General features: G+C 37.3%; 1 protein-coding gene across 1 annotated transcript in view; it reads right to left on the bottom strand.

Moving 5' to 3' along the window:
- HECW2 (HECT, C2 and WW domain containing E3 ubiquitin protein ligase 2) overlaps positions 1-24,557 on the bottom strand; it is a 125,481-nt gene that overhangs the window by 80,731 nt on the left and 20,193 nt on the right. The window contains exons 2-4 of the mRNA XM_063318046.1: positions 13,006-13,113; positions 7,518-7,612; positions 4,656-4,728 (exon numbers count right to left, since the gene is read on the bottom strand). Of these exons, the coding sequence (XP_063174116.1) occupies positions 4,656-4,728; positions 7,518-7,612; positions 13,006-13,113 (276 nt within the window). The remainder of the gene's footprint in view (positions 1-4,655; positions 4,729-7,517; positions 7,613-13,005; positions 13,114-24,557) is intronic.

Here is a 24,557-nt window from a genome sequence, read left to right as displayed (position 1 = left end):
AACTATTCAAAGCCAGTCTAGAATGGAGCAGCACAGAAATCTCACAAAAAAATAAAATAAATAAAATAAAATAAAATAAAATAAAATAAAATAAAATTCAACAAGGCCTACATGTTTCTGAGTAACCAGGTAGCTTAATTTGAAGAAAAACTAAATATAACTTCTACATAAATAAGCTTGGTTTGTATAACCAAGAGTTGTTGCATGCGAGATGGGCGGTAAAGAAATATGATAAATAAATAAATAAACTATTTAACAAAAATTATTTTTATTTTAATTTGGGATTTTACTTTTTAATGCAGAGGGCAGAAGCTTATTTCAACACTACAGTCTTGAAACAATGATTAAAATTAGGCAATGCCTTTTGTATCCTTTATCTTGTACTTTATATCAGCTAAATATTACTATTGTTATTTATTTAATGTACAATATATCTTATTTTTCAGCACAGAGGCACTTGTGATTCATTTAGGTCATATCCTGCTGTCAAGTGAATTTGACATTTAATTTGGTGTTTAAAAAAATTAGATATATCATGCTATTCCCTCATGTGGTAAGCAATGTTATGCAAAGCATGGAAGAATAACAAGCAGTAAGCAAAATAAATAAAAGATAAGAGTTAACAGGAAAAAAAAGAAAAAGAAAAATCTCTATCTAGGTTACATCAACACTATTCACTGTATCTCTCCATATCTTTTTGTCCTCACAAGCAACCCTGGCTTCCAACATAGCCATACACTGGTTCATCCCTTGACTTTTTGTTGTTTAAACTGTTTATCCCTCTTTTTTCAACAATCTTATCAGCCAGCACAGTCAGTTTTCCTTCCTCTCAACTCTTCCTTCATGTATCTGTTTTACAATTGGATCCTTATTCATTCTTTCTGCAAAACTAAGCTACCTCAAGTTATTTCTTTTGCACTGGTCACTCATTTTTATATTCAATCCACGTTCATTTATCACCCATTCATTCTTGACCCAATTTCTTCTTATTTTACCACACACGTTTCATAAGTAACCCATTCCCATTACATTCAGCTTACTCCTGTTTCTGCTGACAAACATTTCTTACTTCAACATAACAAAGTAAAAAAAGCATGCTCTTAGACACATTTTCACTTCTTTCAACAAACTTTCATTTCTCATACGAGACCACATATTACACATGATCTTTCTACTGATATTTGCATTATATCTTAAATTTTATCCATCTATTTTCCCATCTTCAGTAAATATTCTACACTGAGACTTCTGGTGGGAATATGAAGGACTGAAAAGCTGTGTCTGTGGGTTCGGCGGGCAGAACTGATAATGCGGCAGTTTTTTTGGTGCTCAGGCATGTTTTTCCTGAAGCCCTGGAGCACTTTCATGGACAGAAAACGCTCGGAATCATCCCATTTGCCCTCCAGAATGTTGACTTGCAGCCAGAGGATCGTAAACAGTGTTCACGCTAATCTGGTAAGAGCTGCCGGGAGGCTGGGACGTCATCATTTCCAAGCCATGCTGTAGCCTCAAAGGGACACTAAGACCAGCCATCCTATTTCTAAATCACGCAATTTATTTCTTTTTAAGTTTATGTACCCTGAGAGAGGCTTTTTAAGGAAGGAGAAGCGAACCCTCTTGGTGCTTATCATTATTTTGGGGATTAATTTTTAAAGAAAATTCTTTTTAAGTTTTGGATTTTGCTTTCCATCCAAATATTGAGGGTTGAGATCATGTAATTGTCTCCCTGATATTATTTCTGCATTAAATTTGAAGACTTTGCTTTTTCCTACACACTGAATCTGCTGTTCTGAACTTTTAGCTGTCTGCTGCTATTTTCCCTGGGACCTGCCTCTTAGTGCACTTTCACTTGTGTAAACATCTCTTTGGAAATTTTCCATTAACTCCTACTTTCACTAGTTAAGTACCTAGGGGGCGCCACAGTTTACTGCATGAGCATGGAGGATTTCAAGCAGACTTTCTCAGATTTCCGTTGTGAACTTAAACAGATTCTTTTCAATTTCTGTCAAGTTATTATGAAAGATATTCAGGACATTGTTGGGAACATCATTTCTAAAATGTGTCATCTGGCTGGGGATGTTGTGGAAGAAATTGAAGAGCTTAATAATGATGGCAACATTGCTACTAACAATGAGATTGAGGCTTCTGTTAAAATGCCAGATGAAGATCAGGCAGTTGAGCTGAAGAATTTAAAGGAACAGAACCAATTGCAAGCCATGAGTGAGACTGACTTTTTGATGGAATGTTATGGAAATGAAGGGGTTGTTATCTACTGTATGGGAGGTTTTTTGCTGAGCAGTCAGTTTTTAAAGGGGGGAGTTGGGTTGTTTGATTTCTTTATGAAAAATGCTTTTTGTGTATTGTGAAGATATGTAAATGCTCTGGTTTATTTTGAAGTGGGGTAAGGGTTTAAGAATAATTATCCAGATTGCTTTTAGGGTCTGTTTGACTTCACTTCTCTTTAATGATTTGGATTAAGTTTAATAGGAAACAATAATAATTGCTTGGTTTTAGGTTTAATATGATTAAGATTAGTATAATTGTTGTATTATTAACTTTAATGGCAGACAATTTATCAGCTTTTTAGTTTGATTTCTATTATAGCAGACAGAAAAGTATAGAATAGTAGTAGGAAGGAAATAATTAAATAAATGTTATTTGGGGGGGAGTTGCTTAGGAGGTTTGTATTCTTTCTTTTCTTTTAATATCAGGGGAAGGAGCAAATGTATTTAGTGATTTTTATAATGTGCTAATAGAATGATTTATAGAAATAATGTGATTTTGGTTTAATCTAGAGTAAGGGATTGAATATGGAAAATTGTTGTATATTCTTGTTGTTAAAAGTCAGAAGTCACCTCTTTATGTAATTTTTTAAAAAATCTCTGTTTTCACACTTTCAGGTTTTTTTGTAGGGTTTTTTTGCTTTTTTGTAGTTTTTATCTTTGTTCTAAATCTAATAAAATTCTTATATATAAAAAAGTAACATTCTACACTAATTAGATCTACCTCCTCTAGTTTTTTTACCATTTATGTATCATTTGCAATTGTTCACTCTGTCACACACAATTATCTTGGTCTTTGATATATTAATTTTAGATCGATATTCCCTGATGCATCAAACAATGAGGAGTATCTAACAATCATGGCAAAATCATTCAAGTACTCAGCCACAGCAAGGCATTATTTGCATATACACACTTATTCCAAAAAGCATTAAACAACCAAGGGAGCATCACACATCTTATTCTCTGCCCGCTGTTGAATAATTCACTATGCATTCCATTTCTTCTCATGCATGCTTTGTTTCCATATACTGTTCTTATCACATGTACTAACCAACCTTCAACTCTATATTGCACAAGAAGTTCTGTTATTTAAGACTATTCACTATGTTATGATTTCTCTAAATCCACAAATGTCCAATAAGCTTTATTTCTCTTTAATACAATTCTCAGTGCTGAAGAGCAAAAATCTCGGTGCTGAAGAGCAAAAGAACACTCAGCTCCCAGCACAACAGCTGCTCATGTCACCAGTCAAACTCTTTCAATCAGATTTTCATCAGCCAGCTTCCCAGGGTGACTTAACAAACTCAACTCCCTGTAATTTTTGCTTTCACTCTTATTATATTTCTCTTTGCACAAGGAAAGAGTATGGCATTCTTTTAGTCATTGGATACAGATGCAGTCTTCATGCAGACATCTAAAAAGTCACACAGCCACTCTGTAAACAATCCACATCTATGTTTTAACATTCATCCTGTTACACTATCAACATTCTCATAGCACCCTTGACTCCTTTTCATCATTTCTGCCTCTTTGAAACCAAAGTTATTCTGTGCTTTGTATAACACTGCTTATCCTGAAGGCAATAGTATAGTAGGTACTGTATGTATGGTAACTAACATTTGTTTCAGTTCCTCTCTTTGATCTATCACTACCATCCCCATAAAAAAAAACTCAATTCCCTTCAGAATACCTTCACTTCCATTTCTTCCCAAATTATCTCATCACTTTTATTTTTAATTCCACTAATCTGGCTAAGGATCCTTGTTCAAACCTTCTAACCCACTTACAGTTTTTTTTAAAAAAATTCCATACACATTGCTTCACATTTTGCCACTTTTAATCTTAACTGTTCCTTGTTTTCTTTCATTGTGGTGTTTGCAGCTATACTTTCTCTGTATACACATTATGCAATATCTTTCTCTCATCCTTATTTTTTTTTCAGCAATCACTGTCTTGTAGGCATTTCCCCTCATCCAGAGCCTCTTTCATGTCATCATTCCACCAAGGGTCTCTCTTCATACTTCTCATTAACATATCATCACACTCTTCTGTGGTAGGTCCTTCCAAGCACCTTCTCCACCCTCTTCTCCTTCTGCTTTCTATTCATTCTGTTGAGCTTCTAATACATTTTCTAATACTTCTTTCCTTTTTCGTCTGTCTTCAGTCTTCTTCTATGTTCTAGTCTCCTGACTTTACCAAATAATCTGGACCCAACCCATTGTTTTCAACAGAAATTCCACTTAAATTTCCACTTAAAATTGTACAATCAAATTTGTTTGATTTGTATTCACTCCACAAAATTACCTAAAAAGAATGTATAATGCTCTGGTTTAAAGTAAAATAAAGGGAGAAAAAATTAGCAAAACTTACCTGAGAGTGTAAAACTAACTAATTTTCGGCAGTGCTGGCCTGCAGAAGCACCATCAGTGCCTTCTGCCCCCATCTAAAAGACAGAGAATATTTTATGTTGACTTTTGCAGTTCAAAATATAAGAAAAATCTGAAAAAACCCTCTGCATATTAAAGAAAGTGACTTACCTATTAAATGCTTAAAATACTTTCTACGGAGGAATCAGCTAACATAAGTGCAAAATAGGAAGGTCAACAAAATATCCTTTGTGTGCAAGCAGTTATGACAGAATTGCTAATAAGAAAAAGGTGGGCTTTATCAAATATCAGTGTATGTCTTTTTTATTTTGAAATACCATTTCAGTTTTTGCAATCCCCCTATTGATTTGTTATTGTAAATATCAAGTTTGTCATGGTTATAGTTCTAGTTATTGTTCTGGTCCAGCAGGGGGTGAACATTTTGAGAGAGAAAAATCAGCCTTTCTCTTTTATAGCAAACTCAGTTGAGCATAGAACCAAATCAGAGCCATGAAAAATGAGAGGGAAATATCAGCAGGGTTGGATGAAATCCAAGATGTGCTAAATTTGAAATATAAAAAATAAAAATGCATTAAAATGAAAAATGAAAAAGACCACAGCAGGTAAGCATACTCAGTGGTTTCTACAAATTATGGAATTTTGATCATCAAACTGAAAACAGAACAGGAAAAACTTGGCTTGGGAATTGTGAATCGGTCTGCTAGAGACTTCTTGTTGGTTCAGCTCTGAACAGGAATATATCTTGTTCCAGATTCCACTTAGAGTTTATATTCTTGGCATACTGATATATAGAGATGAACTATTATATAAATAAGCCTGTTTTATGTAACCTCAAGGTAGGGGTTAGAAAGAGCAGACTACTGAAGGAGTGATAGCTAAAAAGACAACTGTAGAGATCTGTCTTAGTGGATCTGAAGGTCTGATAAGAGTAGCAGATATAAGTATGCTTTATTCTGGAGTGTTATTTTCTCCAAAAGCTGTTGCACGCAGATAAATACACTGTTGCTCTTCCTGGTTATTGACAAATTTACACAGAAGGTGGTGAATCTATTTATCAACTGAATACGTATACAATCTCACATATAGGTTATATTATTATTACTGTTACCATTAATTATTCTTACCATCAATATTCAAGGGTCATGTTCATATGTTCTATCATAAATGGATATGACATTTTCTTTACTTACCAGATGTGTATCCCACCTTGCTCCAGGAGCTGAAGGTGACTTACGCAGGGACATCTCTTAATTTTATAACAACCCTATGAAGTTAACCTGAATAATAATGACTGGCCCACCTTAACTATTACATCACATTGCTATCATGCCATTGTTTATTTCAAGGGACACGATTATTTGCCAGCCAATGGCAGCACTTTTTAAATCAACTTTTTCGGTGAACTAGGGCTGCCAGGGACATTAATGACATCATCAGAGGAAAGAGGGCTGGAATCTTGAGTTTCAGGTTTAGTGCATCTATTTTACCTATTTTGCCAAGAGTAGCAAACTGCACTGTTCTTCTTTGTGTTTGCCGTCAAACACCGGCTGAGTTATCACTAAGAGGTTCCTCAGGCCAACAGATCTTTTCTTGTCAATCATTTCAGAGAGAAAAAAGTCCATTTTTAATATTTTCTTTGTCTAAACTGAATGTATACAATGGCTCTCCTTAACCTAATGCCTCGAAATAGTACGACTGGTCTACTGCATCTCTAGCAAGCATAGGGAAGACTGGTACAAGAGGTAACATACATTTCTAAAACTCATGCTGTAATTATCCAAACTTGAATGCAATTGCAGCTGGGCTCCACCTGCATTTTCTATTGTACAACAAACTGTAATTAAATATATAAAGTGTATATTATGTTTGTTTTATGAATCAGACAGAATAAGGAATAAGTGCAACCATGAAAATAACTTGTCTGGAATATTCAGTAGGATACTTGGAAGACACTTTTGGTTTTTTATTACTAAGGTTGTTAATATATATTTGTGCCTTCGAGTCAGTGTTGACTCCTGGCAACTGCCTGGACAAGTCCCTGCAGTTTTCTTGGCAAAGTTTTTCGGAAGTGGTTTGCCCTTGCCTTCCTCTTCTTCCTAGGACTGAGAGAGAGGGAGTGGCCCAAGGTCCCCCAGCGGGCTTTGTGCCCAAGGTAGGATTAGAACTTACGGTCTCCCAGTTTCTAGCCTGATGCCTTAGCCACTATACCAAACTGGCTCTACAAGGTTAAGCTACCACAGTACTATTTTCATGAATCAAAGTGAATCAGGCAGAGAGGGAAATAAGGAGGAAAACATGTTTTATTGTGACCTACTCAGCCTAAGGTGGCCAACTTTGTTTATGCCCCAAAGTTAAGGGGATTTAGTTCTGGTAAGCACTTGGATGGGACATCACACAAGGGCATTCAGGGCTCACTCCAGATGTCAGCTGGAATCAAGTTCTATTCAGGGACACATTTGCTTTTATTCAGCCTAAAGAAGAGCAGGCTAGCAAAGGGCAAGGGGCATAATTATGACGTTTGACTATTCAGGTAGGACAGCAGAGATGGCATGTGATTAAACCATGCTCAGATTTTGGGAAGCCACTAAGCTAAACCAAACTACCTTCACACACAAAATAAAAAAAAAAAATCAAAGATACATTAAAATCAGACAGTTTAAGAATAAATGAAATGAAATGTAACCGAAATGCCCTTTAGCTGCAAGATATCACTCATCACATCTTTATGTTGACATCCTCATTAAATCAGATAATTTATTGGGAAATACTATTTGTCAACGTAAATTAACAGGTTTAATGTTAGTGTTAAATAGATTGATCCGCTGTCAGCAATAAATATCCTTACCATCACAGCAGGGTTTTTCACAGTGATACATGGAGTTGTTGCACGCTGGGCTCCACTTACACCATGGTAGTATTTAAAGCAGATTTTTATTTCAGCTAAAAGAAAAAAAGAACAGAAAGAAGTACAAGAGTTCATGTACAATTCACAGTGAGCTGACACAGTCAGTGGAACAACTGCTTTGTAACAACACAAGCAACAGTTCACTGTGACCATATTACTTAAAATGTAGCAATTTGATTAAACAATATCATTAGTCTAATAATTGTTTCTCCAGAAGAGATGCCCTTGAAACCTTTAACATACATATTGTTAAACTGTTGAAACTATGTAGATACCAATGCAAATTAAGCAGCCCAACCAAGGAGAGTATTTCAGCTTTCCCCTACTTTGCCTTCTACATCTACTTTTTTCCCCAAGTTTGTTTTTTAAGCAACTGTAAGAGTCCACACCTGTCATTTTTCCTGGACCCGAGACATCACTAATATCCAAAATGGCATCTGTTTTACTGTAGTACATTATCCCTTTTTGAGCCAGTAAGTCAGAAGCCAGTCTGTCACAACTCTGAAGGCCATTCCTAGCAAATAAAAATGACGGGAGGCTGCAGCCCAGTCATTTGTAAATATGATACTTGCCATTCAAAAAGGCAAAGGAAAGTTGGTACGTTGATAATAAGGATCCTGAGGGGCTAGAGAGTGGCAGGGAACATTCCCATCCATTTACTTCCTGTTAAATTGGTACTTTGTACAGACATTTTAGGAATAGTTAATCCTCCTATTTTGTGTGAGCACCCATGATATGCTCTCAAAATTCCAGATGTGCTCACTAATCCAAAAACTAAGAGAATCTCTGTTCTAGACTAAGCAATTATCAGCTACTATATCTGCCCAGAGTGGCATACAATTTTAATATATAGTTAGTATTATTGTTGTTATTCTTAGTATTTAAAGTCTACGTTTCAGTACCCCAAATTGGAACTTGAGAATCAAGAATCAGTACAGAATACTTTCTTAGCACTTCACTTTTTCTTCCACACTTCCCATGTGAAATGCAAAGTTCATCCCAATTGGTATAAGAGATTGATCAATTTCTGTTCCAAACTATACTTGAGTGGTACAAAGAGAGCTCATGGCAGAAAAGAGGAACAGGGCAGGATATCAAGCAGGCAGAAGGAATTGTATCAACATTACACAGGCACCAAAATGTTCTCTTTGGCTCAACTCATGCAAATTCTCCCTGTGGAAGCAGCAATATAAGTGATGAGCTGCTGCAAATACATATCTATGACTTAGAACCATTCAACTTTATGGCCAGTTCCCATAAAAATACTAAAAACATGTTCCCACAAGGTTTACAACTATTACTTTCATTACAAGAATTAATTCTGTCAACTGATTTTCCTCAGAGGGAAGACAGAGCCTTGCCATTTTTATTGACTCACAACTTTAATGAATCCAGCAAGGGATATGCAGAAATTGAAAAATGTACTTAAGCATCTAGCCAAAATATTAATTCAGGATTGCAGCACAAGATAATGTGCCTTTTCTAAGGCATAAGATGATACTATACTCAACACTTATACTATGTCTTAGAAGAATATAAAATTATTAGTCTAGGCTTGTAGTCATCTCTTTATACTTCCTTAGTTGAAACTAATGGTGCTTTGAAAACTTTGGGCTTTGATTCAACTTCTAAACAGAAAATGGTAACTAAATCAATAAGAATATAAGGTCATTTTGGTCACCCGAAATATTATCAGACTAAGATAAAACATGACAGAAGAAATGAATAACTGTAAGTGCTATCAGTTATTTGTAAGTACAGTTCTTCAATAGTCACCTAAATTTATTCATACAAGCTGGGCACCTGGGCTGAAGCTAATTTTTTTTCACAGGAGTCCCATCCCATCAGTTATATACATTCTCTAAGGTGCATTTCCTGCTGTTTCCCCTCCATTTTTGAAGGCCAGTACAGAGGCTCTAAACCAAATCCTAACTTACAGCACTAGTATGGGGGAGAAAGAATGGATTGTGTGAATTCCCTGATGATGGTTATTAGTAAGTACTCATTCCTTTATTGGGTTCTGTAGGAGAGGATTCTCACACTGATATTGTGGCTAGCAATCATTATGTAAACAAGGCCCAAAGGCAAGCTGGCCCACCTTCCCATACTGGCATCCTTTCCATTAAACCAAAAGCACAGGAGAAAGCCAGAATCTAATGGCTTTGAACTGCCTATAAATAGGTTGATGTGGTGGAATGTGAGGGTGACCTTGGAAGACTGGGGTGTGGGGGAGACGCTGCCTAGGGAATGATCAGATAAACAAGAAAGGAACCAGCAACAGAGTAATGGCCATAGAAAGAAACTTAGGAAAGACTTGCTCTGACCACTCAGGCGGTAAATAGGAAGGGCGGGAGATTTGTACTTTCAGGCTTTCAAGATTCTGTTAATGTAGCCTTACAATAAAGTAGAAGTAACTCATCTGGTTGTGTTTCCTGTCTGGTTTACCTGGGAGGGCTGACAGTTCCACTTTTGAAAACTAAGTTACTTGCGGGAGTTCTTGTATTATCACCTTTTAAATAATATACCTTATTAACCTAAGTTCAGAGGGTATTGTTCCTTTGCTATTCTTCTCCAGTCTTGATTGTTGCTAGGGGCATTTGATGGGCTTGATCTCAGATATCTGAATAAGAGATGACTTTCTGGAGGAGTATGCAAGTATTTAAGAGAGAGAAACCATAGTGCTGTTCTGCCAAACAGAACATCTTAGGAAAACTACAGGCCAGGGTTATAATATTATGACAATTCAATGTAATAGCCATTTGAAATTATATACTGCACCCAGATGTCTGTGAAAATGTTGCCCAAAGACTAGAGTGGATGGAGTGATATAAAGTAGGTAGGCTGTGCAATGCAAGGCAGTGGGACCAAGAATTTCCTCTTTTTTCCCTTCCATTTCAGGGGAGCAATTCATGATATTTCCCAAAGGGACGGTTAATCACAATACCAGCTCTTTGATTAATATGCCACAAAGACCATCCAAGAGAACTCCAAGGATTTTAAAAACAGTATGGGTGGGTACATGTAGCCTTAGGACTGCAGGCTGCTCACTCCAATATACGTAGATAGCAGGGCTAGAATAGAAGTTGAATGTTTTACTTATTTATTTAAGGTGTTCTAGAAATGTAACAAAATCAGAGCACAAAGCTTTTAATCATACTGGGAAGCAAGCCATATTACTGAGCTTTAGGTTACTATCTTATCCGCCAGAGAAGCTAGGAAGAAAAGATGGGCTCTGCCTGCTAAAATATAACGGGAAGAGCAATAGTAGTCCAAAAGAGCAATTTGCCACATTATTATCATTCAGCACGTACCGTAGCAAGACTCCTCCAGCTTCTCTGTGGGGGAAGGGAGTTCTTCTTCGCTCAGCAGACACTGCTAAGCCACAACCATTTCAACTGGATATTGCTTTTTTTTATTCTTTTCTCCAGAGTATGGGAACGGTCATAGCTCTCAGCTCCTCTGATGGCATTAATGCCACAGTACAAATTCAGCCTGTCTTTTTAACCGATGATAGCCAGAGGGCAAAAGCTTATTGCAATGATGATCAAAGCATCATGTGTGACAGCGGCATCGTTCCTCCTTCCTCTAACTCCTCTTCATGTTCTCTCCTGAGTTATACAATCTGAGTACCACATTCCTGTGTTTGAATTCTACACTGGTGTCTTTTTTCCTCCTACCCAGATATATACTCTCAAAAATATTTTTCAGAAAAGATGCAACTGATTTGTTTACTTCATTGCATTTCAAGAAACAGAGCAATTGCTGATGCTTTTAATATATTATATTTGTATTTATACATTCTGGGAAACATATAACATTTTTCTTTCTTGGTTGTTTGAAAGGAAAGATGCTATGCCCTTCTCCTAGAATTACATCAATTTTCTGTAATTTCATAAATCAGAGGATCAAAAGGATTTGGCTGGCAATTATTTGTGACTGGATAAGGCTGAAAGAATAGGTGGAAAAACTGAACCTGACAGATAGGTTGATGAATGGATTTTAAACGCACTGGTGATAAAGATGACTCTTAAAAATTAAGTCCAAAGAAATGAGATTCATCCTAGTACACACTACAGCTATGGGTGTAGCACTCTGAGTCCAATAGAGAAATGTGATTTGGAGAGTGTATGGATATGCCCACAAAACAGCTGTATCTTTACCTGGCCTCACACAGTTGTGCTCTGCACTTGCTGCATGATCCAAGAAAAGATGTGTTTCCAACAGATGCTGTACAACTGTCCCTGCGCATTCTGAATGGCTCTTCTACCATTGACTCCAAGGACCTGCACATTCTAATGCACACTAGAGTAGACAGGCAGTCTTAAGAACTCTGGTCCCCGGAGATCTCATTCCCCATGCTGTGCATGCCTCATTCTATGTCACAGTCAGGCCTGTGGATCTTTATACCTTTAGTACACAACTTCTCATGCCACTGATAGCATCTATGTATTCTCAGGGAACAAAGTCTGTGATAACGCACTTTCTGGATAAGTAGTAATACTTTAAAGAAGGCTGTTTATCTGCAGTGTGACTTCACTATTAGCCTTCTTCCCAACCCACCTCTTAATTCCCATTACAAAATACTAAAGAACTGGGGCAGATGACCTTTAAAATGCTAATGACTTAAGAGATAATGTGAATTAAAGGAATAGGGAACTCATACATGTAAAATTTTGCTTCTTAGTAGGGCTGATCTTAACTGAGCAGTTCTGTTTGAGTTTGCATATAAAGGATCATGTTGAGACAGAAGATCAGGGTCCAACCAAGCAGAATGAGCAGAAGAGCCCAAATGCAACAGGGGCTGACCATAAAGGCAGCATAAGACTTTTAAGAAATAGTAATAGTAATAGTAATAATTTGCTCTGATGGTCCACACTAGTTCAAGCTCTAGGAAGGTTAACAAGAACTGTAAAACAAGTAACATAAAAATTTGAACAAAAAAGTTTCCAAACATTTGTTTTGATATTTTCACATTTCAGCTGATGAGAACCTAAAATAAGAAATGTAAGCAGTTTAAAGAACAAAAGGTAATTTATGAATGGTATGTAGACATGACGGAAGGAAGGATAGTTAACAAGAATATCAAGTTTTGGAGAGTTGAAGTACATGGCATAAACTAGACTTTTATTTAGACTAGACTATTTAACTAGACTTTTATATGCAGCAGATAAGAGAAGAGTCTTCTTCTACTTGCCTCAAAAGTGAATAATGTGATAAGTATGTATATATGTAGGAATTCATTGCTTGCTTACTAATATTTCTGAATAAATAGGTTTTATAGTGCCATTGTCTCCTTTCTGGTAAGATTTTGAGAGGTTACAAACTCCAGAATATACTAAAATGTTTCAGAAACTCATTGCAGAGATGCAACGCATTCTTCTAGAATGAGCTATTCACACACAGATTCTGTGCTAACCAGAACACTTACGTTCCATGAAATAGGGACCAGGTTCAATTCTCCATATGATCTGCCCTTTCTGTGTTCCAGTCACACCACGGTTTTTGGAATCCCAGAAATTTGCTGGTGAGTTCTCATCTGAAAGGGGGAAAAAATCTATTAAAATATGACATCTATATCTTAATGCTACAGAAATTAACCCATAAGACACAGCTAATAGTCTGAAATTCCAGTCATATCAGTCACAGATTGCAATGGATAAATTAACATCTCCCATAAAAACTTCCCTAAAGGATTAAAGTAGTAAAATTAATATCTAGATACACATGTAAGATAAATATAGGTTTCTGCATTTCAAGGATGATACTGAGTGCTTTTCTCTCTCTCTTGAAATAACAACAGTTAAAGTCACAATTAGGATTTAATAACTTCATTCCTCTTCTAGAGCAAGTCTGCCCATTATCAGGCATTTGGGCAAATGAAATCACTATTTCTATCCCAACAAAATTCATTGCACAGAATTTCCTTTTGTCAAAGCTCAAAAGGAATAATGTAGCAAACATAATGGAATTCCTTCAGTTGTTAGACAGAGAGATATGGTCTCCAAGGAAATATTTATTTATTTATTAAATTAATTTATCGGCTGCCCATTTGCCATAATGACCCTGAGTATCTAACAAAACTTTGAAAATAATAATCAACAAAAATAAAAATAAAAAGCAAAATACATTCTAGCCAGCTTCCATCCCCAGGAAAGGAACATCTAACTTCCCAACTCAAATTAAAAACCAGGTTTTTAATGCTTTCTGAAAGGCCAGCAGGCCAACAAAATCTTGGCGAGGATCATTCCGAAGGGTCGGTGCTGACTTTTCCAAGTTAGACCTCCTAGACCTAACTACTGTAGATGACACTGGCACAATGAAGGGCCTGGAGCATGCCCAGCCTGTGGGACAGGACTATATAATCAGAGATAGGCAGTCCTGCAAATAACCCAGTCTTGTGCCATGTAGGGCTTTACAGATAATAACCAGCACCCTGAATTGTACCGGGAAGCCTATTGGGAGCTAGTGCAGCTCGCAAAGCAGTGATGTTACATGTGCATACCACAGTGTGCTCATAACTACCCATGACACTCCTTTCTGGACCAATTACAGCTTCTGAGTGGTCTTCAAGGGCACCCATGGAGCACATATTGCTGTAATCCACCTGGGAGATGAATAAGGCATGAGTGATCACAAGCAGAGCCTTCTGGTCCAGGAACAGGCACAATTAGCAAACCATTTGAAGTTGTGCAAAGGCCCTCCTGGCCACAGCTGCCACCTGCTCCTCAAAAGAGCCATGTGTCCAAGAGGACCCCTAAACGTCACAATGGTTCTGAGCAGGGCAGTAAAACCTCCTCCTTAGTCATCACAAGGCATTAGCTTGTGAAATGTTTCACTAAAGGCACAATTGTGCTTCAGTATTAGACTGTAAATGCCTCTTCCCCAACATACATACACAAGTGCCAGCGACAGCAATTACACATTCTAAGCAATACAATAAAGCATTCACCTAAAGCATACTTTTATCAAACAATTAAGAAATTCTTACTCTTGTTTAATCTCTGGGTTTTTTACATACAAATTTCTATACATCTAGCTTGCCTGTTTCCTTAGTTGAAACTCCGGAAGAACACACCAAGAAAAAGTAACAGAATGCACACTTGGCCATTAAAAACTCACTGTACCTTTCAAGATGGGAACTTCCTGCTAGTCCATAAATGTGTTTCTTAATCATCATTAAAGGTTTCCCTTGACGTAAAGTCCAGCGTTGTCCGTAGACACTTCCGGGTCATGTGGCCAGCATGACGACTCGGAACGCCGTTACCTTCCCGCCGAAGCGGTACCTATTGATCTACTCACATTGGCATGTTTTCGAACTGCTAGGTGAGCAGGAGCTGGGACGAGCAACGGGAGCTCACCCCGCCGCGCGGATTCGAACCGCCGACCTTCCGATCGGCAGCTCAGCGGTTTAACCCGCAGCGCCACCGCGTCCCATCCAATCATCATTAAAAGTGTTGATCAAAAGATTAAATTGTCCCAACCGCTGAAACTTTGGGGAAAAAATGTCTTTTCCACTGCTTTTCCCTAAGGAAGATTGGACGAGATTGTTTACCGGGTATGCTTGGAAACCATACTGTACAGTTTCTGTCTGTCCCCAATCTTAAGTCTTTCCCTTATATCTGCCATACTATGTTTATAAACTGTATCAAAGGGGATTTCAATACATGGACTTTATCAGGGCAGGAACAATGATACCATCACCTGCCAAAATGCCTGATAACGGATCAATCTCCAGAGAGTGAATGAGATGAGCCTTTCAAGTTTTTCTATTATTGTGGAAGAATGGCATACAGGAAATCAGAGAATGGGGGAAATAACACAGCAGAGGCTCTGTACATGTTTCCTTCTCTTTGATGGGTACTGTATAAATATTAGCACGTGTTTCTATTTATTTTTAAAACGAAATGTTGTATTTGAGTTCTCTGAAGGTGTTTTATTAACGTTTACTGAATTTTAAAATTTGTATCTAAGGCAGACAGAAGTAAAGTTCGCCAGATTATTCCCAGAAACTGCACTGGATACTTATTATATTTATTATATTTATAATTATCTTCAATTTTAACTCTGTTTTTATTGTAAACTGCCCAGAGTCCCTTCTTTTGGGGGGAGATGGGCGGTGATCAAATTTGACAAATAAATAAATAAATAAATAAGGAAATACTTGCTTTGTTTTAGATAATTGTGCCTTATGATGAAAGCCTTACCGAGCACTACCTTGCCCCACCTTGCAAGGTGCACTTCCTTGAGCATCAAGCAAATCAAAGCAGAGGGGTAGCTACAATAGCTCTCATGATGAGTCCCCTACACTTCAGAAGTTACAATCACAGCATTAGTGTCCTAACAGCCAGGAAACACGCTGAGACAAGGAACTGGTCTCTAATGTTTATTGCTAGTACTTAACAGGAATCCTAACAAACTGAAGAAGCGTGGGAAAAACCCAGCCATATAAACCCCAAAGGTTAAGGCGGTCCCGATCTGTATCTCTTTGAATGGCTGACCAATTCCTCAGTGCTACGCATGCGCTTAACAGTCTGGATGGGAGCCCCCTGCTCGCCATCCTTACTCATGACAATTAGGGTAGTTATGGAAACATTCCCTTTAGCTTTGGAGTGACTTGGCCAGAAAAAAAAATAAAAAATATGATCCATTGTTAAATCCAAGCAGCTAGCTCTCTGGATATTTTAATAATTAACTCACACTAGCCACTAATCGCTACATGATAGGAGGCCAAAATTATTTATCATGACCGAAGACATAGGTTTGTGCCGGTCATTTATAAAGCCAGGTGTCTGAGTGGGGAACATACTCCTTAGTCCCACAGTGCCCTCCCACAGCTGGCTTCTGATAAGTGAAAGCAAAAGTTCTCCTGCCTTTTTTAAAGCGACGATTTCATCCTCCCATGAAGGAGGAGCCCTCCTGAAGCCCTTTCAAAGTACTTATACGGTCTATGCTCTCCCGAAGTGTCAGCAGCCACGGATGTCTCTTTTTTCCCATAACTAGTGAAATGATAAACTGGGATCTGAATTTGAAGCTTGTGCCAATTACACAGGCACCCAAACATTTAAAGCATTAAAATACTGTCCAAAGCTAATAATTTAATAAAAGAGCCTTAAAGTCATAAAATCAAATGCAGTAACAAGAACCATCAGATCTATTCCATCTATTAGAAATTACTCATGGTGAAAACAGCCACAGAATTTATTAACTTAGCAGGCTCATTTTGTTGATGGGAAAGAAATTCCCTAAAAGGGTTCACATTTCAGGTGGCTATCAAAAATAAAAGGGAAACGATCTATAATAATTACAAATGGGGTGCAAAATGGAAAAACGTAATACTCAAACCCAGTAGCTGAGGTTAAATGAAATAATCTCATATGAGACTTTGGAACTCTCTGCCAGTGGGGTTAGGTAAATCTACTCCTTGCTGTCTTTCTGCTGGCTTGCTCAAGGAAATATTTGTCTTTTAAGCTGGCTTGACTGTATTTGTTTTCTTTTACTGATACACGTTAATTATGTTTTCGATGTTATTTTTGAATTAGAACAATCTTCTATTATATTTTATCACCTCTAGCAAAAAGATTGGAAAGGGAGATGGCAGATGTTCAAGCTGATTTTAGAAAAGGACAAGACAAGAAACCCCAGATATTATTGCTGATGCATGTTGGATAATTAAGAAAGCCAAAGAATACCAAAAAGAAATCAGTACATGCTTCATTGGTTATAGAAAGGCTTTTGATTGTGTTAACCATGTCAAGCCAGGGAATGCGCTTAGGAAAATGGGACTCTCAGAACACCTCAATTTCCTCATGCAAAGCCTGTACACAGATCAGAAGCCTCAGCCTGAACAGAACATGGAAAAACAGACTGGCTCCAGGTTAGCAAGGTAGTGAGAAGTTTTTATACTCTGTCCTTATTTGTTCAACATACATACATACATACATACATACATACATACATATTGAGGGAAGTTGGATTAGAATAAATTGAGCATGGTTTTAAAATTGGAAAAAGAAACATCAATAACTTGTGCTATGCTGATGACGCTTCTTCGCTGAAAATGCAAAGGATCTGCAAGCTCTAGTAATGAAAGTCAAGGAGCACAGTGAAAAATCAGGACAAAGATAAATATAAAGAGCAAGCTAATGACAACAGGTACAGCAACTAACCTTAGAAATGACAATGAAGATATAGAAGTGGTGACGTCAGGCTCAGCCCAAAAATGACAAGGAATCAATCCAGCCAAACTCTAGTTCTTTATTTGCTCACACCATATAGACAGAATCTTGCCAGACTAAAGCTACTCTACCTAACCTAAAGGGAAATAACCTGGAAGGGTCTAGGGCATGGCTACTCTGAATCTCTTTGTCTTCCCATGTTCTAGCTCTGGACTGTGTTTTCTCTTATCTCACTCCCCTCCTTGGAATGTGCTCCATCCTTCCTGAGAACCAGTTGCATTACTGTAGTCCATCATAACACCACCCCATTCATAAACACATTCCATCACAGGTGGGTAGCCTCTGTAGGATCAACTATCAACAGCAAAGGGGCCAACAGTCAAGAAATACACTGCAGACTAGCACTTGGTAGAATACCAGAGAAGATATTCAGATGCTGTGATGTCTTTATACCTATAAAGATCAGAACCATGCAAGCAATGGTTTTCCCTGTGCCACTATATGGAAGCAAAAGTTGGACTTTGAAAAAGCAGGATGGAAAGGGTAGTGATGCTTTTGAACTCTGTGTTGGAGAAGACTCCTGAGAAGTCTCTCTATGTCTCTTCATAGACAGCCAAGAAAACAACTCAATGGATCATCGAACAAATCAACCCAGAGTTCTCACTTGAGACACAAATAACCAGGCTTATATTATCCCACTTCAGACACATTACATGAAAACCTAACTCTCTGGAAAAGTCTATAATGCTGGAAAGGTAGAAGGAAAGAGAAGAGGACAACCAGCAGAAAGGTGGATGGGCTCCATTAGGGTGGTGATGGGTGCACCATTGGAAGACCTGAAGGGCCATTTTGGGGACAGATCCACCAGGAGAAAATCTATCTAAGTAGTGCTAAGAGTTGACACCAACTTAATAGCACATAATTAATCAGTCAACTGAAAAGGTAAGCTATATATTCACTAAACAAATAAACAATCTGTAGGTGATCTCTCATTCCTTTTAAATGATGATCTCTGGTTCATATTATCTGTCTTGTAAAAAGTAAAAGCTGACTTTGCATAATTTAAACATGAATCTGTAGTCTCCTTTTTATGTTCCTATGAAGAAAAATAATTGCTGATGCACAAAACATATGTCATATCATAAGAGATCTGATTGCTGGGTTTTTCTTATAACAGTTAAGAATTGTTTGTCTATCAAATAAAACCATTATAAATTTGAGAATATAATTGTAGCATGTATAACTTCTGAATTACAGCCATGAGTTTTGTGGCATCTGTGAAATCACCCATATACCATAACAAATTGAGAAAAAAACATGTTCAATAAGCAATTACAATTGGGTAGGCCAGTTCACCAGCAAGGATACCCAGGAATTAAATTTTGGTTCAGTCCATATCTTGTTAATCAATACCATCTTACAAGTGGTTTCCTATAGCCCTAATGGGAAAAATATAAAGTAGTATTTTCACTAAAAAAAACCAGTCCTCTGCCACTAATTTCTATGTGCAAAATGCATGTCTATTTGAGCACCCAAAGGCCATAGTCTAAGATAGCCTTTCCAAACCTGAGTGTCCTCCAGATGTGTGTATCCCAACTCCCAGAATGCTTATGTCGCCATTGTTGAGAATTCTGAGCATTAAACTCCACATATCCAGATTTGCATAAATCTGGTCTAAGGATAAATAACAATCATATTTCTGTTTTTGTCCACACGTAAAGTAGCCCTTCTTTCTTCTTCTTCTCTCCCTCCACCCTTTCCTTGGAAAGATTGGTAATTCACCATTTACTTGCTGCTCAATTTGTGTTTCAGTAAAAACTTACTTCATTTTTATGAAAATGAGCGACATGTTTCCAATTCTTGTATGAGGACCTTAGCAGCCCATTCTTCTTTCCAGACTAAACAGTTTTATATATTTACACTTTGGTTTGGTTCATTTTAATTAAAGGTTGTTAATTTGGAATCAGTTTTCCAGGACGGAATAAAGCTGTCAGACTTAACTAGACAGAATAAATCTAGAATAACATGAAGAAGGATTTCTGTTTTAAAAAGTACACTGGAAATACCAAGTTCTTAAGAGTGACAAATACAAAGAAATGTGGTTTCATGTATCTTTGTGAAACTATGAATGTTCCATAGATAAAACAGAATTACCAAAGATAGAAGAGACTAGGATCCCCAAGACTTCAACATTCCTCTTGCATGATTACCACCTGCAATTGTTTATTATGTAGTAAAGATTTATTTTTGTGCTTTAAGCTATCTATGCCACAAACACTACCCTCTGAAGCTTAGTACAGTAGTGCTAAATGACAATGACAGCCTGCAACAGCAATATTACAATGAACTATGAGAACTGCATAATGCCTATCAAAACAGCAACATACCAAGCCACCTTGGCAAAAACCTTTTATGAAGTTTTAATCCATGATCATGTAAAAAGATACACCAAACTGTTTTGCCATTGTGTATGAACCAACCTAGAGAGGGCATTTCCAATTTCACTGAAAAAGCCACATCGATCACTAATTCTGTCAAGAAACAAATGAAACTTCAAAGTGTTTTTATTCAAATTGTAACCAGAATTTTATTGTATCATGGCTGCTTTTTAAATCTTGTGCTGGCTTTTTAAAGGAAAGCTTGATTTCAAGATGCATTCAAAGATGCATTCAAACAATATTTTTGTTTTGGAAAAGACAAATCTGCAGTCACACTGACATTTACCAAAACTTGGTAAAACCCAATACATGTCTTTATATCCTCACATAGACAGTTTTCATTTTAACAATAGAAAAAGTACATGGATTTGTTTTATAATAGTGTTTGTTTCCTGCAGACACTAATCTAATTAAACAGCTTTTTGTCCAATGTATAATCTTACCTATATGATCTAAGGTTATGAAACAAAAACACTTCACCTCCATCTGAAAAACTTAAAAATAATCCAAAACACAATACATTGCCATATATCTAATGATTTCCCCAGGACAAAATTATCCTTAAATTCAGAAAACAACTTTTGTTCCAAAAGGGGGATAAAACCTTTAGATGCATTATCTTAGGCAGTATTACAAATGGTTAAACCTTCTCTTTTAATTTCAAATATTAAAACTTCTGAGTTTGGCTTATACTTTTGGCTATGGAAACATTTAAGGGTTTTTTTTCTCTACTCTTGAAAGTAAATACATTTATCCCATACTTTCTAAGGAAAACTCTGTTTAAGTGAAGAGTTTATAACTCTTAAGATCAAAGGGCGAGCAGTGCTACAGAGTGCATGGGGGCATGTATACAGCACTGCCTACAACACCTTAAAGCAGCTGAACTTTGTTTTCCTGAGTGGCTGTCTTCCATAGCTGTTGGGTGATCCTAGAAGAGACACACTTGGTTTAAGGAGCTGCCAACAGGCACTATGTGGACATGCACAGAAACACTTCCTCCTTTCAAATCTGCTCCATAGCCTTATCTGTAAATAAGTCCCAGAAACTCCAAAAGACTTCTGAATAGGCATGCATAGGACGGTGCTGTTAAGTTTCTTTTAACAGCATTCTTCACTGCTCCTTTTCTGCCTTACCTGACTGATCCTGTGTTGGGGATATTGTACGCCGACACCTTTGTTCAATCTCATGTCAGGTCAGTTATCTGGAGATGACCTAGCAAGGGAGGCTCTGCTCTACAGTTTCTGTTATCCATAGGACAGTTCTTTTCTCTGTTTTAAATACAGCTGACTTCTTGAAAAAGGAAACTCGTTGTTACTGTGCTGAACCATCACTGGCATCATGATGAGTTCACTTGAGAAGTACTTCTGCATTCGTCATCTTCCTTTGGTTGTTAGATTGGGAGTTCCTAAAGAAGCCTTTTGGCACATTAAAGAACTATCCTTGCTTTTAGTAGCTACCGTACCTACAGAGCTAACAGCTTTTTGTGCTCTAAAGCATAAATGAAGTATTTCGTCCTTCAGATTAAGTTATTTGTAGCCACTCCCCTTTGAAGGATACAGGATGCAAAGTCTCCATCCTCCCTCAACTTCCTTCCTTTACTGTTTTCCATGGAAGAATTCAGAACAATTAATAAACAAGATTTTTTTAAAAAACAAACAGAAATGATAACTGCATTAGTCACAGAAAGCAACAAATGAACCATCAATCTTTTATATTTATTGCATCACTGCAGTCTTTTGTATTTATTGCATCACTGCTTTGACATTAGAGAAGTAATGTAATTCAGATTTGCTGGCTGCAAAATTTCTCAACAGTTTTAGTGCAGAGGCATGTAAACAGATTAGCAAACAGAATGTCTTTACTTTATCAAGGTCTTGGCCTGTACATGCTTTCTCACTGACACTGACTAACTGAAGCAAAATCCTGCCAAGGCAAAAGGCATTATGAGCCACACGCATTTTCTGTTCTGAAGATATCCATTTTGGCCTCCGTAGAAAAGAAGAGAAATGAATCTGTAATTTCTGCCACATCTGGTGATCATTAAGGTCCCTAAAATACTCAAAAGTTCCATCAATGTAATTTCACTGGAAGTATTTTAAAGAAGAAAGCAGAGAGCTTGAATCTTCTGTTCCCCCAACCCACCAACCAACCAATGACCCAGATTTCCTTGTAGACCAATTGGGAGATTAACAGCTGCAGGCCAGTTGGCAATACTCATCAGTCTGATCAATTAGATGTGCCAGGGAGAAACTGCTACAAATCCCACACTTTTGGGAGGTTAGGTGGGGTTAAGACAAGGAGGTGCTGCTTCTCTGTAGCAGTGCCAACATTGTGAAACAGCCTCTCTGTGAAGTTCAGGCTGGTTCCCTCTTTGTTAGTCATTTGGAAACTTTTGAAGAGTGTGCTGTTCCAGTCTTCCCCTGATTTAATGTTGCCATCTTTATCCTCATTTATTCTTATTTTTAGTTATTTTGTATGGTTTCACTTTCATATCGTTTTTATCTCTGTATTATAGATGTTTTAATTAGTATACTTTCTATGTAAGCCAACAGTCTTTTTGATTGTGGTGGCATAGAAATATGTTTAATTAATAAATAACTATCAACTTGCAAAGCCTTGAGCCTTGCTCCTTAAAAAAAATACTAGCTCACAAGATGTCATTTATATAAAAGTTAAACAAATCATGGGGCAAGAATATAGCCCCTATCCTGCTTGAGGATAGGGATGGGGGTGGTGAGATCACCATTGAAATTGGCTCTAATCTGCATGGCAGTGTTTTCATGTAACAAATGAGGAACCTGAGAAGGCAACAATCAATGGATGTTGCAACTAATTTCCTCCATGGTCTCTCACAAGGAATTGAGTTGAAGGCTTAAATCAATAAAGCCAACATAAAGGGTGCCCTTGGTAGGGCTAGAGTGTTAAATGGTGTAAAATTGCACATTAATCTATCATGGGATATCCTGATCTAAAGCATGCTTGTTCAGGAGTCAAATTATTCTTTGAATACATCCAATCTGAAAATTAATAATACAGAAATTGGGCATATATTTTGCTAATTATTGGCAATAAGTTAATTGGGTGGTGGTTTGTCAGGATTTTGCCTATCACCTTTCTTGTACATTGGGAGAGAAATAGAATTAAGCCACACTCTGGGGAGCAATAAAGGGTTTTTAATGGCAGTAAACAGGGGGGCTAATACAGATGCCCACCAATCAGGATTTATTTTCAATAATTTTGGTAAAATCCTATCTTTTTTCTGCCTGCCCAGCACATTAGGGCAGAGTGGGTATGCTCCAGGTCCCTTCTATTAAATGTTGCCATCTTGTGGGACCTAGAAAGTGTGCATTCTTGGTCACGGCCCCATCCCTCTGGAACAACATCCCCCCAGAGATTCAGATAGCACCCACTCTCCTGGGGTTCCGGAAAACTCTTAGTAGAGAGTAAGATCATAGCATAAAATGTGGGGGGCAATTCAAATTTGATTTTGGGTGTCTTGTAGCATGCATTCATCCTGTATCATCCAAAAAAAGCTATGTGGATCAAAATTTGTGACCCCCATTTGTGACCCTCATGTGTTTTCCTAGTGCTGCTTCCATCTTTTTTTTAACTACACAGACAAAAAAACCCAAAGTAATTGTATAATGTATTTGGACTGGTAATACTAGAAGCTCTCTGCTGGAAGCACTCTGGGGGAAATAATTTTATTTAACTGTATTATTAAAAGACAATCTGCTGTGTTATTATCATTTCTGTTTACTATTAAAACTGAGAAATGTCTAATTGTAACATGCATCAAGCCCCAACTTGTTCCTTAATTATTTTGCCTGCTGAAGGGGGGTATTATTGTTATTTTTTCTTCTGCAATTCTAGGTACCCAAAGAGAGAAGAAAGTCATTTCTCCCTCGAAAAGCTGGGAACTTACCAGCAGAATAAACCAAGAGGGGTATCACTTCTCAGCAAGCATATAGGATCCCCTGTATTCAAGGTTTTCAAGGAGAAAATTCAGAATTATTATTAAAGTGTAAGTTAACAGGGAGAAAATGACCTCATAAAATGTTCTCCTTTCCTGAAAGTTATTTAAAAAGGAATTTTTCATAACAAGTCCACCCTGACATTTAACAACTGTGTAGACAAAATAATCTAATTTTTTAGAGAACTACAACAGAATTCCAGGAAATACTTTAAAAATATACTGTAGATTTGCTTCTTCCTCACAATTTTTAAAATTTTATTTCAAAATGTTAAATAACGTTGCCTAATTCTGATCTAATCATACGTAATTGCTTAGCATGATTTGCAAAAGTCTGCTCCTTCTTCCCTTCTCCTCAAGTGCACACACCAGAACATTAGCCTGACAGCATCTG

This window comes from Candoia aspera, chromosome 1 (genome assembly GCF_035149785.1).
Source record: "Candoia aspera isolate rCanAsp1 chromosome 1, rCanAsp1.hap2, whole genome shotgun sequence".
NCBI classification, from domain to species: domain Eukaryota; kingdom Metazoa; phylum Chordata; class Lepidosauria; order Squamata; family Boidae; genus Candoia; species Candoia aspera.
This window is presented reverse-complemented; position numbering and strand designations above follow the sequence as displayed.